This window comes from Pyrus communis, chromosome 15 (assembly GCF_041283825.1).
Source record: "Pyrus communis isolate YQ-2024b chromosome 15, ASM4128382v1, whole genome shotgun sequence".
Classification (NCBI taxonomy): Eukaryota; Viridiplantae; Streptophyta; class Magnoliopsida; order Rosales; family Rosaceae; genus Pyrus; species Pyrus communis.
In genome coordinates, this window is record NC_142579.1 from 10,724,865 (window position 1) to 10,746,966 (window position 22,102).

General features: G+C 37.3%; 2 protein-coding genes across 4 annotated transcripts; both read left to right on the forward strand.

The window, feature by feature from the left end:
• Window positions 1–404: 404 nt before the first annotated feature.
• Window positions 405–4,120, forward strand: LOC137716125 (amino acid permease 3-like). The gene is made up of 7 exons (XM_068455528.2): window positions 405–498; window positions 1,675–1,798; window positions 1,896–2,123; window positions 2,248–2,341; window positions 2,483–2,697; window positions 3,097–3,236; window positions 3,324–4,120. The coding sequence occupies exons 2-7, from the start codon at window positions 1,675–1,677 to the stop codon at window positions 3,975–3,977; spliced, it is 1,455 nt and encodes a 484-aa protein (XP_068311629.2). The 5' UTR covers window positions 405–498; the 3' UTR covers window positions 3,978–4,120.
• A 13,626-nt stretch (window positions 4,121–17,746) lies between these two features.
• Window positions 17,747–21,249, forward strand: LOC137737529 (amino acid permease 3). Of its 3 annotated transcripts, none has more exons than XM_068477047.2 (6): window positions 17,747–17,924; window positions 18,942–19,068; window positions 19,224–19,457; window positions 19,572–19,665; window positions 19,879–20,093; window positions 20,218–21,249. In XM_068477047.2, the coding sequence occupies exons 1-6, from the start codon at window positions 17,919–17,921 to the stop codon at window positions 21,009–21,011; spliced, it is 1,470 nt and encodes a 489-aa protein (XP_068333148.2). In that variant the 5' UTR covers window positions 17,747–17,918; the 3' UTR covers window positions 21,012–21,249. The 3 variants fall into 3 exon arrangements, with proteins under 3 accessions (XP_068333148.2, XP_068333154.2, XP_068333163.2); XM_068477053.2 differs by lacking the exon at window positions 17,747–17,924 and adding an exon at window positions 18,592–18,689; XM_068477062.2 differs by lacking the exon at window positions 17,747–17,924 and adding an exon at window positions 18,719–18,750.
• Window positions 21,250–22,102: the final 853 nt, after the last annotated feature.

Consider the following 22,102-nt stretch of genomic DNA (forward strand, 5'->3'; position numbering starts at 1 on the left):
TTTTTGAGCGATTATTCGCTCAACCTTTCTACTAATAATATTTAGTACTGACACTCTCGTACAGTCAATCATTCAACCTATTTGGCCAATTGCAATGGCGATTCCACTTTCAGGACACTGATTAATAATAGACTCCAAGTTCTTTGGTTCTGGACGCCAACCGTGATCACTCAGATAACATTTGATATAAATATTGGATATATGTTTTCCCTGTTTATGGGAATTATGTAAATTATGTGAATTGTACAACAACCGTATTCCCTTTCGGAAGCCTTACAGGTAAGAATTTTATACTCAAAGGTGTCGAATAAAGAGAATAAAATGTTAATTTTTTAGGATAGGATTTCTACTATACATGGAAAGTTAACTGAATAGCCAGAGGACCAAAACGACAAACTAATACTCATCCCCCTATTTATACTGATAAGAGTTTCTGTATGTAGTTTCAATCTCAACACACAAAAACTTTCCAGAGAGGAGGAAGAAGGGTGGAATGCGGTAAGGGACTTCAAAACATTTTGTTTAATGCTTTTAATTTTATTAGAAATTTTCTCTCTGTAAGCTAGTCTTTTTAGAATGCTTTGTGTTGATAAACTTTTACCTTTTAAATCCGTCAATACTTGTCTCAGATTGTTATATGTGAATATAACTTACGATTTGGGATTTTTTTTTTTTTTTTTTTTTGGTGAACACATAACTTATGATTTGTAATTTGGAAACACCATATGTTACATCTGTGTGCATATTCATGAATATTGTAATGATCTTTGCTTTCTCCTTTTTGGTCTTAAATTTGCAATATTTATACGATATGTTGACTCTTGATGTGCGAATCTTTGATTACTTTTAGTGAAAAAAATTGTGTACAAGTAGTTAATTAGAAATTACCCTATTAGTGTTGAGGAGAGTAGTGAGAGAGTAATTTGGTGAGCTACTAATCAAAGTTTGGGATAGATTTTCAAAGCTTGGGATTAAAAATGAGTTGGCACTTAGCACTGAGAGGTTCATAATCTCATATATTGTGATACAAGACCCCTTATTTTTTCCTCTTATAAGTGATAATAGGAAATGGGAGTCGAACGGAGGAACTTCGGCACATGAGTGAATTCTCTTAATCTTAAAATTGTTGATATGAGCAGTAAATTTAATTTATTTGGTACAGTTACTAAAGGCTTCTCTTGAATGGTTAAAGTAGAGGAATTTTTAGTGCGAACGTTGAGTCATCACGCAGTGTTAGTGACTCGTGTTTTATAATATCGTTAAAAGTCAGAATGTATAGATTTTCGTATTATAACATAAATAGATTGATAAGTTATCGTCTTATTAACATGATGTGCCAACAGAGGGGCATTACCAAAAATTGTTTGGTAATGAAATTTCTTTTTAAATAGAATACATGAATGTAGTCAACAAATGTGGTATGATAATTGGATAACAGTTCTACATGTAATCAATAATGTAGTCAACAAATAGCATATTGGTTAGTATGAATTTTATCAAATATTAAATCATTTGTGTTTATGTGAGAAGAACACTAAAGAATAGTTTTCATAGATTGCATTGGAAAATTGAGATTATTTGAATATATAGAACACTAGAGAATCGTTTTGACTTGCATTTTAAGCAAAACCCTAATTAATGAGTTGGTCTCTTTCTCTATTGTAATGAAAAAAGATGAGTGAAAACACTGCCACAAGGAACCAGCTGCAGCTTCATCACAACCCAATTTTTGATGTCTCACTCAATGTGAATGGAGGCTCCAAGTACATTGATGACGATGGCCGTCCCAAACGAACCGGTAAATTATATACTTTCTCTCCTTGAGACTGCTAAGCATGTTGAATTGTTAGTCATTTTTTTTTTTTTTTTTTCATGTGTGTTGGTTGTGGGACAAGGAACTGTTTGGACTGCAAGTTCACACATAATTACTGCTGTAATTGGGTCTGGAGTTCTGTCATTGGCTTGGGCCATAGCTCAGCTTGGATGGATTGCTGGTCCTGCTGCGATGGCCATCTTCTCCTTCATCACTTACTACACTTCAACTCTTCTGGCTTCTTGCTATCGTGATCCCGTCACTGGAAAGAGAAACTACAGTTACTCCGATGCCGTTCAATCCAACCTTGGTGAATTATGCCTCATACTTTGATCTTTTGGACATACAAACAAATGTTTTTTTTTTTTTTTTTTCTTTTCCTTTTTTCAAAAGGTCAATAGCTAATCTTTTTTCTGTTAATTTCAATTTCTCAGGTGAATTTCAGGTCAAAATGTGTGGATTTGTTCAGCAATTGAACCTTTTTGGAATTACTATTGGCTATACTGTAGCAGCATCTATAAGCATGATGTAAGCCTTGAGTGTATAAACTGAATTAAGAATTTCGTGATGCTTGAGCATACATTATGTAAGGTATTTTATAAATATCTTTTTGGGCTAATGGTTCCTCCCCTTTTTTTTTTTTTTTTTTTTTTTGTGTTGATGAAATAGGGCAATAAAGAGGTCTAATTGCTTCCACAATAGTGGTGGAAAAGATCCATGTCATATCAACTACAATCCCTATATGATAGCTTTTGGAACCTCAGAAATTATATTGTCTCAAATTCCAAACTTTGATAAGTTGTCCTGGCTCTCCGTTGTTGCTGCAGTCATGTCCTTCACTTACTCAGGAATTGGACTTGCCCTTGGAATTGCTAAAGTTGCTGGTAAAAATAGTTACATTTATTACTACTATTTTGAGTGGATAATTGTTGTTTTGTGCTTAGATGACTAAAAAATATATGGTCACTCACATTTAGATTTGATATCAAAAGTTGAGATCAATACATTATAGTGATCTTCATTCATTCTTTACCCTTAATATCAAATTCAAAGTTGAGTTACCATAATTCCTAGGCCACTTGATAAAAGATGAAAAAAAATTCTAGGCGACCAGATGTCAAGAGAACGATGCCTCAATTTGAACTTGGTTTTTAGGATTGAAAAGGTTCTGGTAAATTTAATTCAAGCTTTTTTCCTTTTTTTTATGTTTTTTTTTTGTTTTTTTTTTCGTTTTTTTTGTGTTTTTTTTTTTTTTTTTTTTTTTTGTTTGGAGTTAATACCAGAAAATGAAAAAATCAATGGAAGTAGGACTGGAATAAGCCTTGGGATTGTGACTCCTGCCCAAAAGATGTGGAGGATCTTCCAAGCACTTGGAAACATAGCTTTTGCCTACTCTTACTCAATCATCCTCATTGAAATTCAGGTTTATATCTTCTTCAAATTAAATTTAACAATGCTATACTTTTCGTGGCGATTCGAGCACTTAATCCAACCATATAAAATGTTACAGGACACAGTTAAATCTCCACCATCTGAAACCAAGACAATGAAGAAGGCCACCCGACTTAGCTTGACAGTGACATCCATTTTCTACATTCTATGTGGCTGCATGGGCTACGCTGCTTTTGGAGACTTAACCCCTGGAAACCTTCTCACTGGCAAAGGCTTCTCTAACCCATTTTGGCTTATCGACATAGCCAACGCCGCCATTGTGATCCACCTTGTTGGTGCATATCAAGTTTTTGCCCAACCCATTTTCGCATTGGTCGAAAAAACAGCTACAAAAAATTTCCCAAATAGCCAATTCGTCACAAAAGACATCAAAATCCTGATCCCAGGCTTCAGTTACTACACCCTTAACCTATTCAGATTGGTTTGGAGGACAATTTTTGTTATTCTAACTACCGTGATCTCCATGATCCTTCCGTTCTTTAACAACATTGTTGGATTTCTCGGGGCCTTAGGGTTTTGGCCACTCACAGTTTACTTCCCTGTGGAGATGTATATTGCTCAAAAGAAGATACCAATGTGGAGCACAAGATGGATGTGCCTCCAAACTCTAAGTCTCTGTGTCCTTATAATTGCCCTATCTGCTGCAGCTGGGTCAGTTACTGGTGTGATTGACAGTCTCAAGGTATACAGGCCATTCAAGACTAGCAATTAATTTATCAAAGTTTTTATTTGTACTGTTTTTACTCAGCATTTTCCAATTCAGAACACAAGACCCTTAGAAAAGTGGAAATACCATAGTAATTCTGAATTTGAATTAAGACAATTGACGTGCAATTTATCTTTAGGAATCTAAAGTACTCAATGTTTTAGTCTTGCACTCTTACTATGAAAGTCTTAATATTTAACTACTTATTTTCAATTTCTGTTTTGACATATTCCTTTTTGGAAGTTGTACAATCATTCATACTGAAAGGAAGCACAGTAGATCCGTAATAATTTAAATACTTAATAAACTAATAATCTTAGATATGTTGTAACTATGGATGTCCATTATTTGGTTTAACTGGATGACATAATATCTATGCAAGCAATGATATCATGCCTGTGTAAGCAATGATATCATGCATGTGTAAGTAATGTTGTCATTTACTTATTCATTTGCCTATATAATGAAGGCCAAGGCCACTAACAACAAAAGAAGAAAATGAGGAAGAGAAGAAGAAAGAAGAGAGAGAGAAGAGAAAAGAAAGAAAGAAGAGAAATGTATCAATAAGCGATAAGGTTAGGGAGAAGAGAGAAAATAGTGAAGTTATCATTATACTCCTATTATTCCAGATAATGAAAGAAAGTACTATTGCTATCCTGAAGATGTAGGCGCACTTTCCGAACCTCGTAAATATTTTATCTTACTTACTTTATTCCATTACACACATATCTCCAATTTCACAACACGTTATCAACACGAGAAACTCATGTATCAGTGGAAAGCACAACACCATAAATCTGATGAAGCACTACCTACCTCCCACTTCTGCTGCTGGAATCTCATAGATAAGAAAATCTTCTCATTTTATCCTTATATCTCTATATGACTAATTTTCTTAAAGCGAATCTATATCTTGTTATATGATTGCATTTCATTCTTTGCAGAAGCAAAATGGGTACATACTTTAAATTTGCAAAAAAAAAGAAGAAGAAAAACCAATAGTCATGTTACAAGCTTTGAAACTCTGACTTACTATGCTCAAACATAAAGTTTTCCTTCATATAAGTTATTCCTTATCCTCTCTTCCATAATATATCAAAATTCTAAAAAGATCCAATGGCTAATTCATTAAAGATATTAGAAATACAACTATAAACCCGAAATTCGCAGAAAAATTGGCAGCCATGGTAATGGCTTTTAAACTTCAACTTTCTTACCTCAGATGCAAACACTTTCTTCATTGAAGTTGCTCATTACCTTCTTATCCATGCCATACTAAATTTGGGTCAGATCTAACGGTTAGATCTTCCTATAATTTTCAGATACTACCGTTGATACATGGCCACGGTTAAAAAGAAAAAGTAAAGTATAGTAAGTTAATATTTACTTTTTTTTCTTGTTATTATTAATTCTGTTATTATTGTGATTGGTGTTTTATAATCATCCATCATATATAATATATTATAATATATATGTGACAGATTGATCCCTTCACCCTTCATATATATATATATATATATGTGTGTGTGTGTGTGAGGGAACTTTTCTATATATACGCGTGCATACACATAAATTACAACTACAACAATAAAAAGAGGAAGAAAAAAAAAAAGAGCTTTCGAAAAGGCTGCTCATATGAAGCCTTAGTACTTGACAAAACCCCAGAAGGCGGAGGCATCGAAGATTGATCATTTGAAGGCTCAGTGCTTGGTGGGAACCCTAGAAGATGGAGGCAACGGATGCCTTCGAAATAAAGTCAAGAACCTCTGGTGGTCACTTTAAATCTGACTTTCAGATTCCTGCACTGGTTGAGCTTTCTCTTCATGTTCGTCAATAATTATTTGCAAATATGTGCAACTCTCTATTCTCGTGCTTGAGCCCTCTAATTTCTTGCCTAAGACTTGCCACCTCAGCCATTAATGGTTCAAGTTAGCGAGCTCGAGCAAGTAAACATTGGCCTATGTTGGATATAGAACTCGCACACTGAACACCGCCAAAGAGTCTTGAACAACTGATTCATCAGAATTTTTTGAAAGCATTCTTTTATATTTGGGAGTGAGAAGGCTCGTAGCTATTACTGTGGCATTTATATCATTTTTCATCACATAGTCTCGAATCGTAAGATGACCATTAGAGGATAAGAAGAATGGGCACCAAATATTATCCTAAATAGGCATGTTTGCATCTTCCACAACATTCAAATCAAAACAATAGTCAAATGGGCAAGCCATTTTTAGAAATAATGAAAGAAAACGAAATCAAATAAATGCAACAGGGAAAATTTCCACAGGCGGGCAACTTTCCGAGTGAGCTTTTTTGATACAATTGATGCCTCTATAAAAGGAGAGGCAACACGACCACTCGTTCAAAAGTCGAAGAGACACCACTCTCCAACTTTCAAAAGCCCAATTTTTCTAAATAAAGTTTGTAGGCACTTCTCAGACATAATATTAGCTTTTAGATATCAAGGTCTATCAAATTACCTCTGACAAAGTTAAAACGTGGGAATTTCATTGTTCTAATTGCACGAGTGTTGCCAACAAGCATAGATCGCAAGGTCCCAACAACACCACTACCTACTATTTAGAAATCCCTATGTATGTCGACCTCCGTCTTCCATGGTAAGGCAGGCCTCCGAAAAACTCTTCTTCCTTGCCGAGAATACATCTTCAACTAAGCATCTCAAAATACTTAGCTTTCCTCCTATCTGAGAATACCTCTTCAACCCAGTCCTTCAAAATGCCCAATCATATATTTGATCAAGATGTTTTACATCAACCACAAATTCTTTTACTGTTTTTTTTTTTTCTTCAAAAGAAAAAGTATCTCGTATCATCAGAGTCGAGAGCAAAAGTAACACATATCATGCTCTTTCCTTGTCTTTTCCTTTGCTCTTGCTCTTGCTCTTGCCTACAAGACAAGGAAAAAGAAAGAATCAGTCGGAACCTAAAATCAAACTTCCGGTCCTAAACCGATTGCTTGGAACCTTTGCTTGATTGCTTACCTTGCATTGCTCTCGAGTAGTCATCTTCAACTATTGTTGGTGCGAAATTTCAAGTCACCAACACTGCAGAACAATTGATACGATGTTGACTCTTTACACTAAAGCTGTCAAAACGATTAAGTAATTGAAAAGCGATGCTTTGAATGACTATTCAAAGTCAAAGATTGCGCACCACTTTTGTTGTGTAGGAGGCTGAAGCTGAAGGATCAACGACGAATCTATAGAATTTTAAAAGGTGAAAATGAGTGGCTGACTAAGTAAGTAGAAGACCAAAGTTCAATGATGGGAATCTTCCTCACAGCCCTAGCAAATTCTACATGAGTCTATGATGAAGTCAAGAATGATTTCAACTAATATTCTAGATGCGCAAAAGGTAATACAATCTTCACGATTACAAATAAACTACCAAAGGCATTAACAAGTAATAAAGATACCTCATGAATTGAAGTCTCAACAAGATTATCCATGGACTTGGCACTACTAAACTTTTGCATGCCTGAAGCATGTCAATCGTCGTATTGATTCAAGTCCCAAAAGGACAATCTATGGACATGGAAATTTTATTGTGTATCCTAAAGCATGATAGGCGTATAGGTTCCTATGATTAAATTCCTTAGAAGTTGAGATTAAAAATCCAAGCTTTATAACGCTCTAAAGGAGGTTATGACCCAAATCTCCAAACAATTCATTTAATAAGAGATGACTGTCCTAGAAGAGACAATGTAAAGCCCCTGAAGACGTAAAGATATCCAAAGTATTGAAATACATATAAAATATGCATGCGCATGCACACGAAAATTATGAGATTACAAATTGATGATAACCAATGTTAATTTTGGTTTTACAACAGTTGCTAAATTCATCAATGAGCTATGTTGATATTGAGCCATGTTCTTTTGTTCGTTGACGGAATGAAAAATTATTGGCCAAAATGAAGAAAGGCAATTCCATTACATGATGCGACAATTTAATAAGAACATGGAAAAATGAACCTATACAACAAATCATCAAATGATGTTGAACCCAGAAGGTTACAATGAGCATTTGTAATAGAATGAAATCCACTCACATGATATGACACATGGTTCCTAGTTGAAACCTGAAATTGTGATATACTCATGTAAACGTGATTTCCCATTGTGAAACTTGTTCATTGCAATGGAGAATTATATATATTATACGATGGCTTATGAAATGCCAAAGCGTATCTCCATAAGTAAATCCCTCAATTATACATAAAAGCAAATTACTTTTTATGAGTTTCAAAGGAGCATGTGTCATGAAGTGTAGAAAAATCCCTAAAGGATTCAAATTCCTTAAACTAAGCCCTGGAAACCACAAATTATGTACTCGATACAAATGGGTGGTATAAATTACCTTAGTGACTACTAGCATTATGATATTGTTGCATCATACTAAATTTCTTGCAAGAGTTGATATTAGAGTGGGACTCCTGAAGAGTCCGAAAAAATTATAAAGTGTTGAAAGGAATATTGTCTCAAGCTACAAATCGAACAATATGCTAAAAATAAATTCTTATCCACTGAAAGGTTTGTCGTATTAAAAACCATATGGTTTCAAGATCATGAATTGATCACTCAAATGATTAATTAATTTTCAGGCACTAAGAAAGATCATTCATCATCGTGAGGGAAATGATGAATTGATATTTGGTCCAGAAGTACCACATCTTAGTAAAGTATGCCTTAATGTATTTAGCAAAATACACTAAATCAGTTATTGCATTTCCTGTGGAGCAAAATATTAGCAAATGGGTATGGAAATGAAATAAAGTATTGATATCTTCAGGAAATTACAAGTATGTGCCTGTTCTATTACAAATAACTCACCAAAAGCCTCTTATTCAACAAGAAAAATATGAATATCTCTCTAGCATGCATACAAATCGCTTATAAAAAGGGATTTGTATTTTACATATGGAAATAGATTGATCCTACAATTATTAAGGAGGCAAACATTTGTCGCTGCATCTTCATATCTCTCATAAATACATATCTCCATGAAGCTAGTCATGAATTTGTTTGGCTAATAATTGTGACCAATTAAAATTTGGAGTGCATGCGATCCACCTTCAAAGCAGACACTCCAATTATCATGCATGGTATCAGATTACATCAACTTTGTAACTAGTCAGATTAAAGAATTCGAAATCAGGAGAAGATACTCATCAAGCAGAGTATCCAAAATATATTAAGGTTTTAACGAGGCAATCGATATTGACATATGGTCATCCAGAGGGAGTGTTGGAAATGTAGATGTCTATTATTTGGTTTGAGTGAATGGCATCATGCATGAACAATCAATGATATCATGCCTATGTAAGCAATGATATCATGCCAAGGCCACTAACAACAAAATAAAAAACAAAGTAAGAGAAGAAGAAAGAGAGAAAAGAAGAGAGAGATAAGAGAAAAGAAAGAAAGAAGAGGAATATATCAGTAAGCTATAAGGCTAGGGAGAAGGGAGAAAATAGTGAGAATTATCATTGTATTCTATTATTTCAGATAATGAAAGAAATACTACTGCTGCCTCGAGGACGTAGGCACACTTGCCGAATCTCGTTAATATTGTGTCTTACTTACTTTATTTCACTGCACACATATCCCCAACTTCACAAGAAGTTAAGTTATATTATTTTTAGCCTGTTCCGACTTTGGAATAACGTGCTAAAATAATACTTCGTGAAATTTATAATATAATACATTATAAAAATTCCTATAGGTCCCAATAATATATAAATTAATAATTTCCTTATACATTGTGCTTATGATTCGACTATAAGGCAATCCTAAAATATGACTCAATCAAAGTTATTTGTTACTTTTTGAAATTGATATCAGATTGAATCTCATCTCTAACTTTTCTTAATATGATAAGAAATTTTGGTTCTCATATTGCAACAAAAAATTATTCAATGTCATCACCTCTTTGGGAGTTTTTTTTTTAAAGGTTCCAGTAGAACATTCATCTTCAACTTTATCATCTTAATCATATTTGAAGTTGTGTTTTCTCTAGGGTAGTTCAAAAGGTCCTTCACATCCTTTCCTTACGATAATTCAACTTTTTTTTATTACATTTTACAATTCTTAAGTGCCTCCACCATCTAACAGTTCATCCAAATTCTCTGGAGCCATGTTATCCGCTGACCGAGTTTTACAATGTCAAAAACAATTTTCAATTGTATTTGCCCAAACATCTATTGTCCAAGCCAAAATTGCAAGATCCATTGCATCTAAAACATTTATCTTTTCTGGATTTGGTTCCCTTCTTCATAACCTCCAAAAGACTATGATAATGCATCTTGAAAGCTCGTATGGATCTTAGGGCTGGAAATTTTTTCACCCAAATCCAGAATACGACCCGAAAAACTCCAAACCGAATACCCAAAAAAAACAAAATCGAAACCCCCAAAAGTTCAGTAATTGTTATTGAATAAATACTGGTTATTTTTTTTGGGTAAAAAGTAAGATTTCACTACAAAACACAAACCTTATATATAAGCATAGCCCAAAACTAACATATAACCAACAAAACATGGGCCAAAACTAAACAAAACACTACAAGAGCCAAGAAACATTTAGGCCGATAAACCAGACCACATATGTAGAACCTAGAAGCTTCTAATTGCCTCCATCGCTGCCTTAGATCTTTCTGATCCGTCCAAATCCTCTTCCACAGCCAAGTAACACCTCACCAAATGCCACATCCAACTCTAATCTGCTTCTCAAGCACAACCATATAGTAAGGATAGCCAGCAACCAAACGAGAGAAGCCAAAGATCAAGATGAAGTCCGTGGAAATCTACAATTGACACTGTCGATAAAGGTAGATAACAAAGAGAAAGTGGTGCTATTAGAAACACCTGAGTCGGTGAAAACACCGGAGCTCTACACACAATCTTAGCAGGTTGTATGGCAGAAAATCGGGGAAAGAGAAACAGAATAGATCGTATAACAACCAAGGTGGAAAAACAGTAGAAGCAAGGAAAAAAAGATAAGAAAGAAAGAAAAGGGAGAATGGCGACCAACCTCGGCCGAAGCTAGGGTCGGCGCCATCAATTTTGCTCAAAGTTGGAGGCTTCACACGAAAAGGTGAGAAATACTCTCAAAAAGAGAGAAAAACTCTGACTCGAGAGAGAACTATAAATACCAGTTATTAAGTACAAGGATCGAGACCTCGTCGTCATATTTTCGGTAATCCCAAACCGAAAGTTTGGATTACCACGCTATTGTTGCGACCTCCAAGCGTACTCATTTTAATAATTGGTTTGTGTGATAAGCATCTTAATGAGAATTTGGTCAAGGCTATATCACCCTATTAAAAGGAGAGCATTAATCAATTGGTATGCCAAGATCTTTTTAAATTATTAATTCTATCTCAACGTGGAGCTAATACTCTCAACACGTTCTTTTACACTTATCGTCACTCAAGCTATATATGTGGACAATATAAGGTGATGGTAAATCATGTCTAGCTATTAGAACAACATGTGAAAATGACATGCTCAAATATGTATCATATAAAATATGAGTATCCAACTCAAAATCATATAAAGAGGACCAACTACTTGTTCCATTTCCGATGTGTTTGCACACATGGTAATTCACCAATCATCTTGTTGAGTAAGAAAGGAATGTCCCATTATCCATGTACATTTAATTTTTCAATTATATTCATTTTTTCCCTAGGAATCTTAGGTCATCTCCAACCCAAGGAGGGCCAGAGGGTTCTCTTTAGCCCTATAACCCTCCAAGAAATTAATATTTTAATGAACAATGCTAGGCCATATTTCTTACCATCTCCAACCAAGGGGGCCAAAGAGCCATAGGCCAAACATAGCCCTATGACAAAAAATCATTACCAACCAAGGGGGTCAATGGGCCATAGGCCAAACATAATTTATTATTTTAATTGAATTAATATGATTACTTATATTAAACTACCTTATTAAAATAAGGTTTTTTTCGGACATATTAAAAACTACAACAACTTCAATTTAAAGATTCAACTACTTCATTTTAAAAACTTAAATTTAAAGATTACTACTTCAATTTAAAGACTACAACAACTTAAATTTAAAAACTACAATTTAAATTTAAAAACTACAGCTTAAATATTAAAGACAAAAACAGTTTCAATTTAAAGACTATAATCATCATCTTCATCCGCCATTGTAGGAGTGGTGATAGTGTGGAATCATGTAGGAATGTCTTAGGTATTTATAGGGAAAAAATTAGAATTTTTTATTTGGGAATTGTTATTAGCACTCCAAAAATCTCATTCTACACTCCTCACAAGTGTATTTTTCTTTCTAATTATAGAAAGTTTAGGGTGCCAAATGAGATTTTTGGAGTGCTAATAACAATTCCCCTTTATTTTTATTTTTTTAAATTTTGTTTGAAAAAAAATAAAAAAAATTCAAATCCAATGGTAACCTAGCTTCAGCATGACGTCAACTAGCCGTTGCTAGCTGGCGTCATGCTAATGCCCAGTAGATGTTGGGTGTTGAATATTGGGCCGGCTGGCTAGGTCCTTTGCGCCAGCCGGTTGGCTTGATTTTCCATTTTTTACTCAGTGGGGCCCATGAGCCCTTTCGGTTGGAGACGATTTTCATGTCATTTTGTAGAAACAAAGTTGCGGAGGCATGGTAAGGAATAAAACCAATAACAAAAGTCTAGAATATTTCTGAAAGTTGTTTTCATTCGTTGTTTGAGTTGTTGTATAAATACACACAAATGGTTCAGCTATACAAGAGTCCTAACGGGATTACATTTCTCCCAATACAACCAGGTAATATAGCAGCATTAATACTTAGAGTTTATCACATAACAAAGGAAGGTAAGATTGGTTAGGGCTCTACTTTAACACCCCCCCACCCCCCCTCGGCAAACTGGGTCCAACTCGATGTGTTTCGTGCGGGCATGGAATACGGGGTTGGCAGCCATGTATGTGGTGCTAAGATTATCACAATAAAGGTAAATAGGGAACTGAGTGGAGATGCCAAGTTCATAAAACAAATCGGTCAGCCACATAGTTTCAGCGCAGGCATGGGATAAAGCCCGATATTCGGATTTGGTGCTAGATTTCGACACCGTGGGCTGCTTTTTAGAAGACCAAGAGACTAAATTTGTGCCGTGATAAATCAAATAACCTGTGGTTGAGCGGCGGGTATCGACACACCCTGCCCAATCGGCAACAGAATAGGCTGAAATGCGAGCAGAAGGATGTTGTGGTCGAAGAAGCAAACCTTGATCAATAGTACCCTTGATATAGCGTAATATACGCTTGACAGCCAAAAGATGAGGCAATCGAGGGTTACTCATGTACTGTGCGACGCTGTTAACAGCAAACGAATTGTCGGGACGTGTTAACGTTAGATATTAGAGGCAGCCCACAAGCATACAGAACTTCGTAGGAGAGGACAGAAGAGGACCATCATGAGCGGATAGGGAGACCTTCGCAGCAATAAGTGTAGAACTTGGTTTGCACTTTAGCATGCACGCCTTTTTTAATATATCACAGGCATACTTGGCTTGGGAAAGATGGATGCCGTTAGAGATGGTTTGAACTTGTATCCCCAAGAAATAATTTAAAGGTCCCAAATCCTTTAAGTCAAAAACCTTACCCAAGGATGCGATGAAGTGCTGCAAAGCAAAGGAGTGGCTGCCAGTTAAAACAATGTCGTCAACGTACAACAACAACCACATACGGGACGAACCACTGCGATAAAGGAATAATGAGTTGTCGGCTTTGCTTTGTATGAAACCGTAGCTGAATAAACAAGAACTGAAGCGGTGGAACCATGCCCGCGGGGCCTATTTAAGACCATAAAGAGCCTTGATAAGACGACAAACATGATTAGGTCTTTGAGGATCAACGAATCCAGGTGGCTGAGACATATACACATCCTCTTGCAAGTGGCCGTGTAGGAAAGCGTTTTTCACATCAAGTTGGTGGAATCCTTCGGCGACCAAGCGAGCTCTGTAACGCTCAATGCTGCCGTTGGAATTCTGTTTAATTCGATAAACCCACTTGCACCCAACTTTGTTTTGTGAAGGAGACGGTGGAATGAGTACCCAGGTCGGATTTTTGAAAGAGCATTAATCTCTTCCGTCATGGCAGAACGCCATTCGGGTTTGCGATTGGCTTGTGTAAAACAATTTGGTTCGTCAGTGGAAAGAAAAATGGAAAGGGCATGAGGAAGAGGATACTGAATAGTGCCATCATTCCAGGACTTTTGTTTGTGAGTCCCATCCTTGGACTTGGTAACCATAGAGTGAGACGGGGCCGGAGGAATTGGCCGTGTAGGAGCAGTAGGGGGTGGAACTTCATGCTGCGGCAGGTTGCCCCTTATTTCAGTGGTGACAGGAGGCTCTGGAGGTGCGAGAGAAGACTCACTGGTTGGGTTAGCAAGCATGACCATAGTAGGAATCTGTGTAGGCAACAGCCTACTAGAAATGGGGGAAGACGCGGTTGCAGTGGGTTGAATAACAAGGTCCACATATGTAGGTGGCGGCTGGGCTTTTGGCTTGGCAAACGGAAATTCTGTCTCATTAAACACCACGTGGCGGGAGATATAAATACGGCTGGTGGTAGGATCAATCCACCTGTATCCTTTATGAGAAGGACTATAACCCACAAAAACACACTCAACAGATCGGTTCATTAGTTTTTTGTATACAGTGCCCAAGATAAGGGAAACACATGCATCCAAAGGTACGTAGGTGAGAGTAAGTGGGTGATAGAGCAAATAAAAGGGTATAAGGAGTGGACCATTGGAGAGTTGGTGTAGGAAGAACATTAATAAGGTGGACAGAAGTGCATGCAACCTCTACCCATAAGGTTAGTGAAGCATAAGCCGCAGCAAGCCAAGTGCGAGTCATATCGGCAATATGACGATGCTTGCGTTCAGCAAGACCATTCTGCTATGGGGTATGTGGACACGAAAAACGTTGGTGGATACCCAATAGATGACAAAATTCAGAGAATGAGTGGTTAACATATTCAATACCCCCGTCGCTTTGAAAATATTTAATTGAAGCATTAAACAAATTTTTAGCCATAGTAACAAACGTTTGAAAGTGTGTAAAAACCTCTGATTTCTTTTTCATTGGAAAGATCGAGGAATAACGGGAATAATCATCTATAAAAAGGACATAATAACGAAAACCAGAAACAGAGTTAATAGTTGACATCCAAATATCAGAATGTATGATAAAAAAATGGAGTAGTAGCCCTCGCGTTATTAAATTCAAATGGAAGTTGTGTGGACTTCCCTAAAGCACAACTTTTACAAAAATGTTTAGAAGAAATAAACCTAGAACCTAAATGGATGATAGAGACATTGATGCCAAACAATGGACGACGACGCAGTGAGGGCTTGAAGAGACGAAAACGACAATGGATAAAGGCCATCTTTACATGGGCCCTGAAACAATAAAGAACCAGTGCATAAATCATAAATTCTATAAAAATTAGGGAAGAAACAAATAGCAACATTATTATCATAAATAAACCGAGCAACAGAGAAGATTTTTATGTAAAGAGGGAACAAGAAAAACATTACGTAGGTAGAAAAGGGCAGAGTTAAGAGAAATTGGAATTGTACTAGTGGATGTAATGTGAAGAGAGTCACCGTTGCCCAATTGAACCGAGTTGGGGCCATGATAAGGTTGCGGGGTGTGGATGGCACTAGCATCGCCGGCCATATGATGGGTGGCACCGCTGTCGGGGAACCACGTATTGGGATCTTGATATTGGAATACCTGAGAGCCTGCAAAGGGTGGAAAAGGGTTCTGGGCCATTAAAGCGGTGAGGACACTATGCAGCTGTGTGCTACTGCGTTGAACAGATGGGGCACCAGGGGCCAGGGCCCAGCAAACTAGAGTTAGTGCGGCCAGGGACTCCACGTGGGTTATTCTAGAAATTTTAGGCAGAAAGCCCAGTCCATAGACTTGGAGCATTCCACTCGCCTCTATAATTAAGGTTGTTGTTATTTCGTCTAGATGGATGACCATTGTTGTTTTGGCCGTGATAGCCACCATTATTATTCTGACGGTTGAAATTGCCACGATTACCCTTCTAATTGTTGCCACGGTTTCGTGAATTATTCTGAGGAGTGCCACGCGGAGCTTGAGTGGTGATGAGAGCGGTTTGAGAGGCCGCCGCAGGGGTGGTGGAGGGGCGTGGATTTTGAAGATTGAAGGCCACAATTTTGGAGTGCAGTTCCTCAAAGGTGGGGAAAGGAGTGACGTTGATGACGGCAATGGTGAGCATCAAATATTCCGGACCAAGACCACGAAGAACAGTGGTTATGAAATCTTCAGGATCGACAGGACGGCCAATGTTGGCCAGTTTATCAGCAAGGGATTTGGCCTGTTGCAAGTAGTCGGCGACAGGACGAGACCCTTTGGTTAAATCAAGTAACTGATATCGGAGGGTGGCAGAATTGGTCACAGAGCAATGGGCAAAGCGATGTTGAAGACAGTTCCAGATGGCTTATGCAGAGTCATGGCCAACAGTGAGGGTGAGAACGGGCTCCGTCAATGTAGAGGTTATGAGCAATGGGCAAAGCGATGTTGAAGACAGTTCCAGATGGCTTATGCAGAGTCATGGCCAACAGTGAGGGTGAGAACGGGCTCCGTCAATGTAGAGGTTATGTAACTAACAACTAACTGATCTTGTTGATACCACGTGCGAAATTCAGGATTGGGAATGGTGGACGAAGTGATGGTAGTGGTGGTGACCACCGAGGTGCTATCAGAGTCGGAGGAGACGGGGATAGGAGGGGCAGTAACAATGAGGGTGGCCGCCGGTGGGGGATGTGAGCCGTCAACAAATTTCCAGAAATCATGGCCAATGAGGAATGGCTTGATTTGACGAAGCCACATGAGGTAGTTGGAGTCGGTTAGTTTCAGGAATTGTGCCACATTAGGTCCGGGAAGTGAAAGGGAGGAAGACATAGCGAGGAAGGAAGCAGGGATCGAAGGTTGTTAAGCTAGAAGGAGGGATGATACCATGTAGAAAAAAAGCTACAGAGGCACGGTAAAGAATAAAACCAATAACAAAAGTCTAGAATATTTGTGAAAGTTGTTTTCATTCGTTGTTTGAGTTGTTGTATAAATACACACAAATGGTTCAGCTATACAAGAGTCCTAACGGGATTATATTTCTCCCAATACAACCTGATAATACGACAGCATTAATACTTGGAGTTTATCACATAACAAAGGAAGGTAAGATTGGTTAGGACTCTACTTTAACACATTTCGAGCTATTTTGAGCCTTATAATCCTTTAGATGGGTCGGTTGAAGATGACCTTACATGTTGGGGCCTCAGCTTTGTCTGCTCCATAGTGATTCCAAGTCATTCCTTGACTGAAATTGAATGAATTCGCTGTTTTCAATACCAGTCAAAAGATGCTAAAATTCTTGTTCTAAAACAAGTGAGTGACTAAGTTTTAGTGGGTCATTTGGTGCACAGTTGTCTCTGATTATTATAACACTTAAAAGAAACATTTGACTGATAAATAATTGTCAATTTTATGCTTTGAAATGGGTTTATAATTATATACTCCCACTCTCTATGATGTTTGTGGGGATGAATTATTATGGGAGAACCATATTCATTATTCTTCTCTTTCAATAAGGGAATAAGGGATGGATGATAAGCCTTAAAAGTGGAAATAAATTTTTGATTCTTATTTCTAGGGTTGTCCTCTAAAGAGAGAATTAAATATCAAATTTTGGTAGCTATGAGTTCTGCTATATAAGAAGGTTGGTTGATACAAAGAGAGGCACAACACAAAACAAGTAATACCCATTTCTCTAATATTTCTTGTGATATATTAGAGTGAGTGTGTTGTCGGGTTTCCTGCATATTAGCATATTTGAAATTTATCCAAAAGGAAGGCTGCCAACTTATGACGGTAAGGGTTTAGAAGTTTCTGTTCTTCAGTTTCAGCTTACTATTACCATTGTTTGCTACACATTTTAGTCGAAACTTTCTTGCTGCATGAACTCGTCGTTTTTGCGATGCTTTATGTTAAATCCATCACTAGGTTTGCGTTGGGACTGTCAAATTTTAACAGTTATGTTATATCTAGTAAGTTTACTCATGCCTAACATTTGGTTGATGCCAACCTATATGAACCAAAAGCCATGACTTGTATAAAAAGAAAAATGTTCTTCAACTGTGACTCAAGCACCATAACTATATCCCAAAATTCAGTGACTCAAATCAATGGCTCCTACCGATCTGGGGACTATTGATTGTTGGAAAAAAAAAAAAAAAAAAAAAAAAAAAAAAGGGGTTGCGTATTAGATTTGAAACTTGAAAAAGCAGAGAGAGGTGTAAGAAATTGCTTTGGGAGGGTCACTAGAAAAATCATAGGTTGGGAGAAAATTTTGGAAAATCTTTGAAAGTCGAGCTCCAAGTTGGCATGAAAATCAGTGGACCGTGTTGAACACCAGCAAATATTGCATTGGTGGGTAGATGCATGAGTCTTCTTTAGGTCTTCTAAACCACGTGTGATTTTACAATCTTCCCACAAAAGTGCTATAAATACCCCCACCCCCACCTTCCAGTCCAATTTCGTATACCGACACCGGTTTATTGCCAAGTATTCATAATTTCACATTCTCTCTCTCTCTCAGAGCAAAACTTCATTTGGGTTTCTCTAGCACTTCTTTGGGTGCATCTCTCTCTCTCTCTCGAAGCAAAATTTCATTTGGGTTTCTCTAGCACTTCTTTGGGTGCATTTTGTGTGTGATGGAGAGTGGAACAAGTTCATAGATCATTGGAAAAGAAAAGCTCATCTCTTTATTTTCCATATTTTTCACAGATTTTGCTTACTTTGAGCTGCATAAACTCTGATACATTCTTTTTAATTATTATTCTTACAAAAATTAAAAGGCTTGTGTTTTGCTCTCTTTTGTGACAAAAGATGGGAGACAACACTGCCACGAAAAACCAGCAGCTCCACCACCACCAAGTTTTTGATTTCTCAGTTGATATGCCTCCACAAGGAGGCTCCAAGTGCTTTGATGATGACGGCCGTCTCAAACGAACCGGTAAATTTTGCTTCCTAACACATTATTCATGTTCGCGGATGAGTTAGGCTAGTTAGTTTAATAAATTCAAATCTTTAACAGAAAAACATGAATAGTAATTAACTTTGTTTAAAGTATCAGTAATTTGTTATTCTTTGTGCTATTTAATTTACCAGGAACTGTTTGGACTTCAAGTGCACACATAATTACTGCTGTGATTGGTTCTGGGGTTCTGTCCTTGGCTTGGGCCACAGCTCAGCTTGGATGGGTTGCTGGCCCTTCTGTGATGCTCTTGTTCTCTTTTGTGACCTACTACACTTCAACTCTCCTCTCTGCATGCTATCGTTCCGGTGATTCGATCACTGGGAAGAGAAACTATACGTACATGGATGCTGTTAGATCCAACCTTGGTAAATTTTGCTAAAATATATTTTTTAAACTTGTTGGCAAGTAAAAATTTTTGAACTTTTTCAATGTTCTAAAATGCTCAAACTTTATTCTGTTTCATGTTTTGATTTTCGTAGGTGGAGCTAAGGTTAAAATTTGTGGATATGTTCAGTACTTGAATCTTTTTGGAGTTTCCATTGGCTACACAATTGCATCATCCATAAGCATGATGTAAGTTTTTGAGTTTGAAGTTTGAAAACAAGGAGTTATTTCTGCTCACGCTCGACATAAATTAGAGGAGAATTGAAAGACAGATAAACTGACGTTTGGGGAAATCATTTCCTTCTGAAAAAAAAAAAAAGAAAAAAAAAAAAAAAACATGATTACAGTTTAGGGACGTTAAGATAATATTTTGGACTAATTCTTTTGGTATTGATTAAACAGGGCAATAAAGAGGTCTAATTGCTTCCACAAGAGTGGTGGAAAAAATCCATGCCGTATTAACAGCAACCCTTATATGATCGCTTTCGGCGTCACAGAGATCATATTTTCTCAGATTCCGGACTTCGATCAGTTGTGGTGGCTCTCCATTGTTGCTGCAGTCATGTCTTTCACTTACTCAACCATTGGACTCGGCCTTGGAATTGCTCAAGTTGCAGGTACAAAAATAGCAAGCTTTAAAGCTATATTGATGGTTTTAAATTTGACCTTAGTTTTTCTGACTAATTAAATTGGTTCTAATAAAGCTGACTCTAGCTTCTTTTCCTGCTTGTCAAATTTCAGAAAATGGAAAAATCATGGGAAGTATGACCGGAATAAGCATCGGGACAGTGACTGCAACCCAAAAGATGTGGAGGAGCTTCCAAGCACTTGGTGACATAGCTTTCGCCTACTCGTACTCTCTCATCCTAATCGAAATTCAGGACACAATTAGATCCCCACCATCTGAATCCAAGACAATGAAAAAGGCCACTCAAATCAGTGTGGCAGTCACAACCCTTTTCTACACGCTCTGTGGCTGCATGGGATACGCTGCTTTCGGAGACTTATCCCCCGGAAACCTCCTCACTGGCTTTGGTTTCTACAACCCCTATTGGCTCCTTGACATTGCCAACGCTGCCATTGTCATCCACCTTGTTGGTGCATACCAAGTCTACGCACAGCCCCTTTTCGCCTTTGTTGAGAAAACCGCAGCGCAAAAGTTCCCGGACAGCGAATTCATCACGAAAGACATCAAACTCCGAATCCCAGGAATCGGACCCTACAACCTCAATCTCTTCAGAATGATCTGGAGGACAGCGTTTGTGGTCATAACCACTGTGATATCCATGATCCTCCCGTTCTTCAACGACGTTGTTGGACTTCTTGGGGCTTTTGGGTTTTGGCCGCTCACGGTTTACTTCCCGGTCGAGATGTACATTGTGCAAAAGAGGATTCCAAAATGGAGCACAAGATGGATTTGCCTCCAAACCCTAAGTGTTGCTTGCCTCATAATAACCATTGCCGCTGCCGCCGGCTCAATTGCTGGGGTGGTTAGTGATCTCAAGGTCTACAAGCCATTCACTGCCAGCTATTGAGATTTAGCTGAATGTAATTAACCAAGTTCTCTCCTAATCAAGGAAGGAAAGAGAATTGGTCATTGTGGCCAGTTCTTGTTCATGTTCATATAACAAAATCTTCAATGTGTGGTGGTGTTGTTGATGTTAGTTCTTGGTGTCCTTGTGTTGGTTTCTACTGTCTTCAAAGAAAGAAAAGGCGGTGCCATGTATGTATTTATCTAAAATTAAATCAAGAGTAGTTCCCATTCTCTTTTAACTTCCCTTGTTTTAATTTCCATTGCAAAGTATAACAATTCTAGCAAAATATTTTGTTCTGTTTTAATGGAGCGACATTATGATTAAATCGAATCTAAACTACGAGCAAAAGAATTTGAATACGCAAAGGAAGAACAAAAGCCAATTTGAATTTGATTAATCGATTCTAAACAATAAGCAGAAGAATGTGATTTTCAGGGCAGAGAAAGCAAAAGCTTATTGAGTTTTAATTTCTTGAATAGAATATTTCTAGGTCCCATATTTCATGTGCATAAATTTGAAATATGGCACTTCTCATAAGCACCATTGAAGGTGCAATTTGTTAAAACCCCATTGACAGAGAAAGAGTTGAACATGGCAAATGTTAACCATCCAATAATATCTGTCATGGAGTGACTGACCATGGTCAATGATTTAATACTTCTGTTGTGGAATGTGACGTCTCTGCTTTCTGGGAAAATCCAAGACATGGGATTGCAATTGCAACAACTAACCGCACGAGTACTTAACGCTGAAGAGTCACCTTTCACATCTATGCATTGGCAATTTGGCATCCATTTCATAAGCCCCTTCAATTGTATGGGAATATTTTTTATCACATTTCTTTAATTCATCAACTAACAACGGTTGTTCATGAGATTTAAAATCAGAACTCTTTGATCTAATAAGGTGAAGACTAAAATGTTCCTAGACTAAATAGTCATAAGCGAAATTAAAAATTTGAGACGCTATCCATGTGTATAAAATGATTTCTGAATGTTTATCCCATCAGCCTTTATGTTAATCATATTTTGGGAAAATTAATTGATCAATTTTTAAATCCCAATTGTTAAAGTGATTAGTTTGTCAATATG